This window comes from Homalodisca vitripennis, chromosome 3 (assembly GCF_021130785.1).
Source record: "Homalodisca vitripennis isolate AUS2020 chromosome 3, UT_GWSS_2.1, whole genome shotgun sequence".
NCBI classification, from domain to species: domain Eukaryota; kingdom Metazoa; phylum Arthropoda; class Insecta; order Hemiptera; family Cicadellidae; genus Homalodisca; species Homalodisca vitripennis.
This window is the reverse complement of record NC_060209.1, coordinates 152499482-152511917: the sequence shown is the minus strand read 5'-3', so window position 1 is coordinate 152511917 and position 12436 is coordinate 152499482. Positions and strand designations below refer to the sequence as shown.

General features: G+C 30.3%; 1 protein-coding gene across 1 annotated transcript in view; it reads right to left on the bottom strand.

Annotated features, from left to right (window-relative positions):
* LOC124358407 (DNA ligase 3-like) overlaps window positions 1-12436 on the bottom strand; it is a 109156-nt gene that overhangs the window by 46409 nt on the left and 50311 nt on the right. The window contains 8 exon segments of the mRNA XM_046810706.1: window positions 65-142; window positions 407-494; window positions 6238-6317; window positions 6415-6546; window positions 9570-9725; window positions 10743-10820; window positions 10823-10901; window positions 11017-11094. Of these exon segments, the coding sequence (XP_046666662.1) occupies window positions 65-142; window positions 407-494; window positions 6238-6317; window positions 6415-6546; window positions 9570-9725; window positions 10743-10820; window positions 10823-10901; window positions 11017-11094 (769 nt within the window).

The following is a 12436-nucleotide window of genomic DNA, read 5'->3' as shown; positions in this document are numbered from 1 at the left end:
AAACCATTTAAAAGGAGATATTAAAGTATTATAAAACATGAGATTAGTTTATTGAATTACTTACCATCAAATCTTTCAACACAAGTCCTTCCAAGCCCAGTCTAAACACTTCTGTCATTTTTGCTTCAAGCTCTTTGGGATTCTGTTAAAAAGCAACTGTGTTATAAATATATACATAGTCATGCAAAACAAACCTTATAGTTTTAAATAAAAAAGTGGCAGTTGAAGCTAATGAAATGTCAGGTAAAACACATTTACTATAACTTTACATCTATTACGTATGTTATATTTTTTTAACTGTAGATAGTTATGATCTAATTATAGAATGTTTAATTAATTACTAAAATACAGGCCATCATTTAAAAGTGGAATCACTTTCAATACTAGAATTAAATATATTACTCACATGAATTTCTTGTTGCTCTGAGAATACAACATGATTTTTTATCTCTTTCATATTTTCTTCCAAAATTCTTCTTCTCTCCTTCATTGGTCTGTAAAAAGACAAAACATGATTAACTTACTGTAAGAATATGGATAGGAAAGTGATTAGTTATAGAACAGATTTAAGATCTCAGACTCACTAACTGTGATTTTTTAAAACTCCTGTGTGTAATTATTGTAATTGTTGGATCCTTGTAATTAAATAATATCAGCAAGGATAGGCAAATATGACTTTTAATGACCACAGTTACAACGAAATATTAATAATAATTGAAAACGGGGTTTTTACATTGTTGGGAAGAAGCTAAATGATTTTGGAATGATGAGCAGATGGAACTGACTTTGGTAATGAAATTACTCGAGAATTATATTAAAATTGGCATGTGTTTATCTTATTTTCTTTTGCTGCTCAACATTACTTATATTATGATGTGAGAATCCTCTGAACAGGATTGACTTGGAAGAATTCTCCTTTATTTGTCTCTTTTAATATAGAATAATGTTCAGTTAACCATAAATTGTTAATATTCTTTGTTAGATTTAATATGTGTAATATATTGTAATGATCTTTATCACATTTATGTTTTGTATATCCTGTTAAAGACATATATAAAGTATATAATTATTATTAAATTACGATCTTATTAGCATTGCAACATCAAGTAATAGATTCTTGAAGCTCTTGTCTTATTGGAAATTATATATTAATTTAAACAAACTCTCCAATAATATAAAGTTTTTATTTTTTTTGAGGCCTTTCGTACTCAATGAGAACATCTTCGGACTCACACAACTGAATAAAAGTAATAATACCAATAGTAACATAAACAATTTTGTACTAAATAAAAACATATGTAATTAAAAATACAAAGAGATAATATTCTATGACAGCACAGTATGTTGTATGTATATATAAAAAAATAAAGTTGATATTTAGTTAAATAAAATAGAGTAACAGTGAATTTTGCAAAGGCCCAGGTTCGTTGTTTACCAGATTATTTTTGTTCTTTTTTATAAAAATTGTTTCATACGAATCAAGGAATTTTTATTTTGTACTTCTTTTAATAATTTTGCATTTGAAAAAGAGTGTCCAGTTTGAAGTGCATGTTTTGCCATGGCTGATCTTTCTTCCTGTTGGTATTTTAAACATGCCCTGTTCCTTAGCTCTCTGTTTTAATTTCTTTTTGTTTGGTCAATGTATTTTAAATCACAATTGTGACAATTACTTTGATAAATTCCAGATTTTTCTTCTTCATTAATTTTATTCTTGGGATTTCCTAATATATTCTTTAAATTTAATTTTGGAATTTGTAGATACATTGATATTGGCATGTTTCTTAAAACTTTTAGTAATATCTGTAGATAGATTGTTGTAGGAAACAGATATCCATTTTTCAGGTTCTTTACTTTTGATTTGATATAAAGTTGTTCTCTAATTTCTTTCAATAATTTTCTTTTTCTTGCTTATCATATTGTCAATCATGTTAGTTTTGTAGCCATTAAATAAAGCAGTTTCCTTTATTTTCTTAACTTCTTTTTTATAATTTTCTGTTGATAATGGAGTATGTAAAAGCTGATGGATTAAATTGTGAAAAGCTGCTCTTTTTTGTGAAGGGGGATGAAATTAATCAACTTGTGATGAATCTGTCATTTTGTGCTGGTTTTCTTTATATATCGAATTCAAAATGGCGCGTCGTATTTTTCATAATTATTAAATTGAGAAATGGGAGTTGATTGTCATTTTCTATTTCACAAGTGAATTTGATAGAAGGATAAAAGGAGTTTTAGAGAATCTATAAAATTTTGAAGATTTTGTATCTTGTCGAAAACAGCAAAAAAATCGTCAACATATCGCTTCCAGATTCTGGGAAATAATTTCTAATAGCATTCCTTTGTCATTATTTAAGAATTTGATGTTTGATTCAACATCAACAAATACATCTTCCTGTTCATTAAATGGTTTAATGCTAAAGTTTAAACCTTTATTCAAGATGGATACATGATGATATCCAATATGATATTAATGATGAATCAACTAACTAACGTAGGGTTTGAGAAATTTAGAAAAAAGAAACAAAATCTTCAAAATTTTATCAATTCTCTAAACTCCTTTTATCCTTCTATCAAATTCACTTGTGAAATAGAAAATGACAATCAACTCCCATTTCTCAATTTAATAATTATGAAAAATACGACGCGCCATTTTGAATTCGATATATAAAGAAAACCAGCACAAAATGACAGATTCATCACAAGTTGATTAATTTCATCCCCCTTCACAAAAAGAGCAGCTTTTCACAATTTAATCCATCAGCTTTTACATACTCCATTATCAACAGAAAATTATAAAAAAGAAGTTAAGAAAATAAAGGAAACTGCTTTATTTAATGGCTACAAAACTAACATGATTGACAATATGATAAGCAAGAAAAAGAAAATTATTGAAAGAAATTCAGGAACAACTTTATATCAAATCAAAAGTAAAGAAACTGAAAAATGGATATCTGTTTCCTACAACAATCTATCTACAGATATTACTAAAAGTTTTAAGAAACATGCCAATATTAATGTATCTACAAATTGTTGTGTGTCCCAGGTTGCAGCGCCAATTTGATGAGTGTCACCCCCACGTTGACTGCGGTAATTTGCTGAAAGCCCTTTACCTTGACTGCGTCAATTTGCTGTGGATCCCCTCCACGTGGTTGTGTCAATTTATTGTGAGTCGGTTCTTTAGAGTTGTTGACTCACCATGTAGTTGTATGCCTTTTTGTCACCAGTGGCACGTTGTTGTACCATGTTGCTCATCATGGTATCGGTCGCCATCTTGCCCAATGCTAGCTGTATTCCCTTGGTACTGCTTAAAACTTATTAAAGTTGAATGTCTGTGGTGTTATCACCAACAACAAGTATGTGTGTATCTCGGGTTTTAAAATATGTTAAGTAGTGATTAAAAAATTTAATATCACTTCATCACACTTTTTATAAAGAGGATATTCAAAGAAAAGTCAAACCAAGTGACCATGAGATTAATTTATTCCATGTCACACTCTCAATACATATTATAATTTCACTCACCTTGCAATGCTTTGATAATTTAAAAGACTAAAATAATATCCCATCCTTCATTAAAATTTCAATACACTATACAACAGATCACTACTATCCCAGGAGAATCAACACAACCTCCTTGCTTCAAGTCTGGTGAGAGAAGACCGAATCTCTGTATAAAACTACGGATACCGACTCAAAACAATACTCATCCCCTCTCTCGTTCAAATCAGCGTCTTCACGAATAAATATAATTTGATTCTTTTCTTATAATTGTCGAAATTTATCACTTTTATTATAATTAATCAATTTAAGTCTTTCTATTTTCTTTTTATTATTTTTTCAAAGCTTTTTATTTAAATTTTTAGCAACATGTGCTTTATGACGTCATCAATATACAAGTCATTCATCCCACAATTGGCTTTTCTGCGTAATTCTATTTAGTGTTTTTGTAAAACACGAATTTTGGTTATGTTTACTTCATTTTAATTAATCAAATCTTTTCCCGTATAAAGTTCAATAAATTTCTTTGTTATTAGTTAAATAAATTTCAATTCCGACAACATGTGATTCACTGACGTCACAGTCTGCTGATTCATTGACGTATCAGTCTGCCAATTCCCCGCGAATATTCAAATGTCGTAATTTGACCTGTTACAAAATTCCAAAATTAAATTAAAGAATATATTAGGAAATCCCAAGAACAAAATTAATGAAGAAGAAAAATCTGGAATTTATCAAATTAATTGTCACAATTGTGATTTAAAATACATTGACCAAACAAAAAGAAATTAAAACAGAGAGCTAAGGAACATAGGGCATGTTTAAAATACCAACAGGAAGAAAGATCAGCCATGGCAAAACATGCACTTCAAACTGGACACTCTTTTTCAAATGCAAAATTATTAAAAGAAGTACAAAATAAAAAATTCTTTGATGCATATGAAACAATTTTTATAAAAAAGAACCAAAATAATCTGGTAAACAACGAACCTGGGCCTTTTCAAAATTCACTGTTACTCTATTTTATTTAACTAAATATCAACTTTATTTTTTTATATATACATACAACATACTGTGCTGTCATAGAATATTATCTCTTTGTATTTTTAATTACATATGTTTTTATTTAGTACAAAATTGTTTATGTTACTATTGTTATTATTACTTTTATTCAGTTGTGTGAGTCCGAAGATGTTCTCATTGAGTACGAAAGGCCTCACAAAAATAAAAACTTTATATTATTGGAGAGTTTGTTTAAATTAATATATCAAGTAATAGAATTAATCCCTCAGTTACATCCAGAATAATGTTCCGGTTTTCATCAAGTGTTATTTAAAATAGAATTCGGCAATGATACATTAGTTTTTCTCAATGCTCCTGGAAAGACCGGTAAAAGGTTTTAACTAAATTTATTGTTAATGTCCATCATAAAAAAACCAGCGCATTCCGTTTTAAAATTATTGTTGAATCTGGCACAAGAAGGTTTGCCTATCTGTGATTTCATAAAAAAATAGCTATCAGAATCCTGCAACGATGCAAGCTTTTATTGTGGGATGAATTACAATGTCAGATTAAAAAGCTATAGAAGCGTTGAATCAGACAAACATTGAATCAAGATTTGCAAGACAGTGGAAATTATGGGAGGAATGATAGTTTTACTGGCTGGTGATTTCCGACAAAGTCTCCCAGCAACCCACACGGAAATGTCACCAGGTGAAATCAAAGCCTCCATTAAATCATCAAGCTTATAATCGAAAGTTGAAAAGTTCAGTTTGAAAACTAACATAAGAGTGTATTTTCACAATAACGTAGATTCGGGACATCATGCAGAGACACTATTGAAAATTGGTGATAGACATTTACAGATGCTGAAGATTAAATCTTACTTTCCAGAGAAATTGAATTCAGTAGTAAATTATGTGCATTTGATTGCTTACATTTATTCGGCCTTACAACAAAATTGTATTAAACAGCCAGAAGTGAACTCTCCTGGGGAATCAATGAGGGTTAAAAACCCTCATTATAGATATATAAAACTACATTATAATAAATATCACATGAGGTGTAAAAATTACAGACCTAAATGAACATACTTCAAGGAGGGATTACTTTTTGATAGACATATATTGCCAAATATATAAAATAACCAAAATGAACCAAATTTTATGTTTAATTTAGAGCTTCTAAATAAGGTATCAAATCACTTAGACCTGCTAAACTTGCCCTAAAATATACATCAAGGACATGAAGTGTTCAAAGAAATGTGTTCTAATTGACTCATTATTATAATTTATTGATAACATTGTTGAAGTCATTATTTAATTCAATTTATTAGTTCATACTTTAGTGTATCCTATGAAGTACAAAGACAAATTTCAACAGAATTGGAGATTTGGATTATATATATATATATATAAAATTGATTACACTCTTAACGGAATAGTTAATAGGTAATGCATATTAAAGTGATAAAACTTGGCACTAAAAATATTAAGCTTAAGTGTTTTACAAGAAGCTTTACTCTGTTATATGTTTTAATGAAGCTCCGGATTCGCAAACCCCTATCTAATTTACTAACTTATCATTTCATTTTAAAATCATTGATTATCATAAAGTTGTAGTAGTTTCTAATAATTTACAACAGAATTAAAGCAAATATTAAACCGATATACCAAGTCTAGCAAACAAAATCCTTACCAATATTTATCCACAGGACTACTCAGAAATAAAAAATAAACTCACTTCTTAACAAGAGATTCTCCGTTGTAGTAGATGCAATCAAAGACGAATAAGCAAACATTGGCATCTTTAAATTGAGTTTTCTGAAAGAAACAAATAACATAGTTAAAGAATTGTACTACTCATGTTATACAAAAGATAATTATATACTGTTTGGTCAAGTCGTCAAACAACTGGTACCTTGTGAACTCCCAGGGAGCCAAACGGCAGAGGCTGGCCAGTGTTGACATCTATCATGAGAATCTCACTGTCCAATATCAGATCCTGGCCGTATGGGAATGCTTGAGGAATGTAGTCTTTAAAATGACTAACCTGAAATAATAAGGTACTTGATTATTTTCAATAATAAAACACTAAACTTTGATATTATGCTTGTTAATACAGCCCATCTGGTACATGCATTCACAAATTCCATTGTCTACACAACGGGCTTTCATAAAGCGCATTGTGAGCCTGATGGGGTACACATTGCTATGCATTTCTTTATTGCGTTTTTATTGTTTGCTTGTCTTGGTGGTATATATTACCTCAAACTATCGTGTACAACATCAGGTGCACGATTGCTTAATTTTTTAGGTATCTCTTGGGGTACACAAAGAAACATAAAAAAACATAATGAAATAATTATTTTTGTGCAAAATTGTGAAATCTATATATTTTTCTCGTTATACTTAGATGTTTAGATAAAAAAGACTATTTCAATGTTTTACCATTATTGTTGAAAAATTCAATGGCATATAAAAAAGTGCACAAATAAGCCGTCATCGCGAACGTGTTAACAAACCATAATATTAATATATATCTTGTTGAATTTTCCCAACAAGTTGTATTATAGAAATGCCTTGTTATTTTCCTGATACACATCATTCAGTACAGTAATGAAATAGTGTATTAACAATGTATTAGTGAAGTGATTAACAAAGAGGACACTTCTGAACAAGTACAATCAAACTCAAAACTTATTACAGACTAAATATTACTAATAATATTTTAAATAAACAGCAACAATATGGCTCGTTAAACTAATGATAGTTAATTAAATTTTTTCCCAAAATATGCCCAAATATAGTGTTAAAAGTAATTTAATCATGTCCTTCAAGTTATTCACTAAATTCCTCTAACTGTAAAGCAGTTAAGTATAAAAATGTTTTCTTAACCCTTTGCACTCCGACGTCCGAAATATCGGACATCGTTGTTTTGGCCAAAACCTCGGACGTCCGAAATGTCGGACGTTTGGTAAATCCTTTATACTGGCTTTATAAATTATCCAAATGCGGTAAATTTGCTAAATACGCAAGCTGGATAGTTTTTGGTTGTAAAAACGTAGTAAACCTTTATACTCTCTAGCGGTGATTTTGCAGTTTTACATTGTGTTGTAGAGGTTTGTCAACTTCACCATTTTCGTCAGCTGATTTGATCCCAACTTCAACAGCTGATCTTTTCATTGTTATGTTTAGTCTGATAAGTTATTTCAGTCAATAAGGTTATGTTGACGATCTGAGTGATATTTTTGTCAGTAACATATCAGATTCGGAATCATCTGACGATGCCAAAAGTGAAAGTGAGGGAAGTATTACGGTACTTTGGGATTATACAGACCACACCCAGATATGAATCGTTATTTGACATTTTGCTTCTACTGATTACTAGATTAGCGTAGAACAATATTTCGTCAATATAAAAACAGGAATTGTCTTATCGCAAACCCCTCCCCATCCTCAGACAGAGGTCAAAGTCGAGCGGTCTAGTAGATAACGTGATTGCAGAGTCTCGCCGCCCGTTCAGCTGGTACGTCGCTTTGTTGTACTTCCGTGTTTTACCCCTACATTTCTCCAAACACAAAAAATTCTACAAAAACAAACATTACCAAACAAAAACTAAACTCTTTATTGAAAAAACACACAAAACTTGTTTTTACTCTTGATCACACTCCGCCACCCAAAATGCGAGTGCCTCCGGCTATCAGCGCGCTGATGTCAACGAAAGAAAAATATCCTTCGAGATAGTACCTATCAGTATATCAAATTCTAGAGGGGCTGATCAGAAATATAAAATGAATTGTAATGGAAAGGCAATTATGTACCGTGCAAAAAACTTAAATAATCATGTGATGCCGCGCGGCCTGCCGTAATCGGGATTCTCGAGAAAGATAAGATAACAGCGACAAAAATACCGATCACAATATGCTGGAAATGCTTGTTGATTGATGGAATGTTAGTTCTGTTACTCAACTACATCGTTTTATAACGTTCTAAGTTCATTGAAAAATGTTTAAGCATTGGGGGCATATAACGGAATCTGACCCCATTGATAATCGTTGTAAGTTTGTAATTAAAGAGTTGTTTTTTTGTTCTATCATGTTTGTTTCAATAAATTTATATTTTTGTGTTCTTCATACTGGTGCGGTCGGTATAATCCCAAAGTACCTGTATTACGGGCATAAAAAGGTATAAAAAAGTAAATTTTCTGTCATTTGACAAATAACTCACTATTTGGGGAAATTGTCGGAAATTACAAAACTGCCTACAACATTTTTGTTTATAGAGGTAAGTTTATGAAAATTTTATGTGCATGTTTACAATTATGTAAGGAACCTATAAATAATAATAGTTTATATAATGTCAATGCAATTTTTTTCAGTTATAACAGCTAAATGTTAATTTTTGTAAAAATTTTTACAAAAAAATTTTTTTTTACAAGTGAAAAAAGGTATTAAAAATAAGGTAATTACAAATATATATTTTTTACAATATAGAATTTTATGACAAATAAAACAAAACCAAAATTATAACTCTATCTGCAAAAATAAAAAAGTTACAACCTTTTAACAAAACCTTTACAAAATTGATAAAAAGGGCTCCGAGGTTTTCGCCAGTACTTGTTGAATAGAGGCCCGAGTTTTTGGTAGTGACCAAAAATTTTACTCTTGAGTGCAAAGGGTTAAACAAGCATTTTACTCAATTAGTGAGTTTGTATCTGAACAATGGACTGAAGAAGACTTCTTGTCATAAAGCCCAATGTTGTTTATCACTATACATTTGTAATGACATTTTTTTGGAGAATAAATATACTATTCTATTCTAAATCTGAACATACAACAGGAGAAAACACTTTGCGAATCAGCCCGCATTGGGCATGAATCGGAGCAACAAGCAAGCGTTACCAACCGTGCAATTTATCATTTCCCTATTGTTGTTCAATTCAAAGACATATAATAATGTAAATTTGGCTAAATAATGTATTTTTAAACCTAAAACCAAACTACTAATATTATAGTTACTTAATATTTTCAGACTAAAAGACAAACAAATGGTATATTGTCCATAGATTCTCACTTTGTGGGGCAGAACTGGCTTGAGGCTCCTGGAGAAAAACTTGAACTCATTGCCTTGTTTGTGAACTTGCACTCTCTCCCCATCATACTTGATTTCAGCATACATCCCGTTGGGACACTTTCTCATGGCCTGCTCCACCGACTTGCATGCTTCTGCCTGTAAAATAAAACAGGCAAGAAACCTTTTGATAGTAAAAAAACAAGTTGTTGTATTATTTATTACTCCTTAAACTTATCTTTCACAAGTTAATTTTTAAGGCTATATATCCTAGCTCCTTCAGTGTCTATCTGTTTTGACGTTAGTTTGTTTTTTTTTAGTTAGTCATATCTCTTAAATTAGGGTATTATAATTCAGCATGTTTATAAATCTTATTATGATGTATCTTTATGTTAAACAATTTTATTGGTTTCAAGATTGCTTTAATTTTTTAAATCTGAATAAATTACAAAAAAATCTATATATAACAGCAAAAAATCACAAATTAGGTGACCATAGATTTGCAATTTTTTTAAACACCTAAAATATACCCTGTCATTTACTTAATGTTGGGTTTTAAAGATTTAAAACATATTTACAGCATCAAGCAACACAATCTTTGCTTCACTTACGCACTTAAAACCTCAAAGTGCGGCATGAACAACTGACCGAATCTCAGCCTATTTAGTGTTACAGCTGATCAAAAACTTAAACATACAAAACTCTCGTCATAGACAGTGGAATAAAACTACAAATAGGCTGTAAAATGTTTATCTGAGATTTACTATAATAAATTTCATTTCAAAATTCCAACTTACATTAAAAAAAATAATAAAAACACATCTTGGTACCAATGGTACCTTCCAGTAACACCAGACTTAAACTGATCAAATCATGAACTGAGATGTAAAAATAAAATAAATAAGTAAAAATTATATTTCACCCAAATTTTTTAATACTTTTGAATAATATCTCAGCTGGTAGGTAATTGTGATTAATACAAAAATATACTTTCGTCCAATACAAATGTGGCAATACTAGACCAGGCAGAAGAAGTTAAGTGACTATCTATCATTGCATTTCAATTTGAAGTCATCTAAACATAAAAATTGTATTGAGCTTCCTTCTAACTTATAAACATATAATAAACAGTTAAAATTAATAAAAAGAGCCCACCAAAGTACAAAAGGAACCAACCAGCATGGGCAGGACAGGGGGGTGAGCGTCTTGACTCCGATAGCGAGAGTGGTCTGAGCTCCGGACTGACTCATGGTGGGTACGACTCTGGTCACAACACTGCGGATGTCTCTAGTCGTCTGGAATGCTTGGTATGCCTCAGGGTGGATACCTTCCAGTCTTTATCCCAAAATAACACAATTAGAATTAAATCACAAACTGTGACTACAATCTATATTTGTATATTTCATTGAAAGAACAATTCACAATTCCATAATAAAAGCATCACACTTACATATGTTTCGGGCCTGCATTAATTCTCAGATCATGTTTCACTAATCGAATGATCATTTTCAAATCATTAGATGTGCACCTAAACAGAGAAACATTAAAAAAAAATTACAATTCTGTTCAAATATAATATTAAAAAACAAGATTTTAGCAAGATAGAATGGAATCTTACTTGTAGGACTAATACATAACTAAATATTATAAATATGCTTATGACAATATGTAAAAAATCGTGTTCTCATAGTTAAAGATTCTATAAACTTATTTTGTGTGACTTGTATATTCCATCAGATTGGGCGACATAAAATTTGTACAATATAAATAAAAAAAGTGAAAAGAGAGTGTGGTTTTAACAAAAACAAAACAGAAAATCTATTATTACAAACTCAAAAAATCAGCAGCTGAAATTAAATCCAGTTATCATTCATATATCTTAAATTTTGAAACAGTATTATCTCTCATAACTGAATGTTATGTATCTCAGCAGCTTATCATCCTATGAATCTGAGTTCAAAACCCAGAAATTTCATGACATTTTCACATGCTAACATTCATTATCTGAGCAATGACTGCAGGTTCTAACTTCTGAACATACATGAAATAGCAATTATTGTAAAAATTTTTATCTCAAAGTAAAGACATTATTTCATTTCATCTTAAATGATAGCAGTACAAGCTAGTGGGTAGTTTCGTTAATTTTTTATAATCCTTAATAAGTTATGGTTGAAATATTGACCAGCAGATTCATTCCTGCAATGAAAAACTAACATTTTAGAATATTTCGGTAAATGCACATAGTCAAAACCACAACCACTATATGTCTTTGAATGACCGGATAAAAGTTAATTTGTGCTATAGCCATTGAGTCATTGTATTGGTTGAAGCGTTCATGTTTGAATGTGAGCTATAGTTAATACCGTACAGTATTCTGTTGACCAGTTGTTAATATTTAAGCCTCTGAGTGTTGAAGTCTAAGGCACTGGATGGTATACATGGTTTCATTTAAGTGGAAATAGGACCAGGTGATATTTACAACATAGTATATTTAGATACTTGATTTTAATAAAATGTTTTCTCTTTTAACCCATAGGAGACATAATGTGGTTAGTTAAAGCCTTAGTGTAGCAGTTTATGGCATTGCCTGGCCTCTAGAGTGTTAAAATCAATAACTAGGATGAATCCTTCAAATGATTACTTTCAAATAATCTATGTATAGCTTTTCGTAGTATTGTTAAAAATTTGTTCATTTTAAGTAAAGAAATTTTACTATCTATATGAAATTTCAAATATTTTGTACCAAACAGTTATTTATACCATTGTGTTATGTTTGCCAAACATGGATATCACATATTTTTATTATTGAATGAATGTTTAAAAATTACTCCCAATTAAGAAAATATTTTTGTTTCTTGAGAATTTTGAAG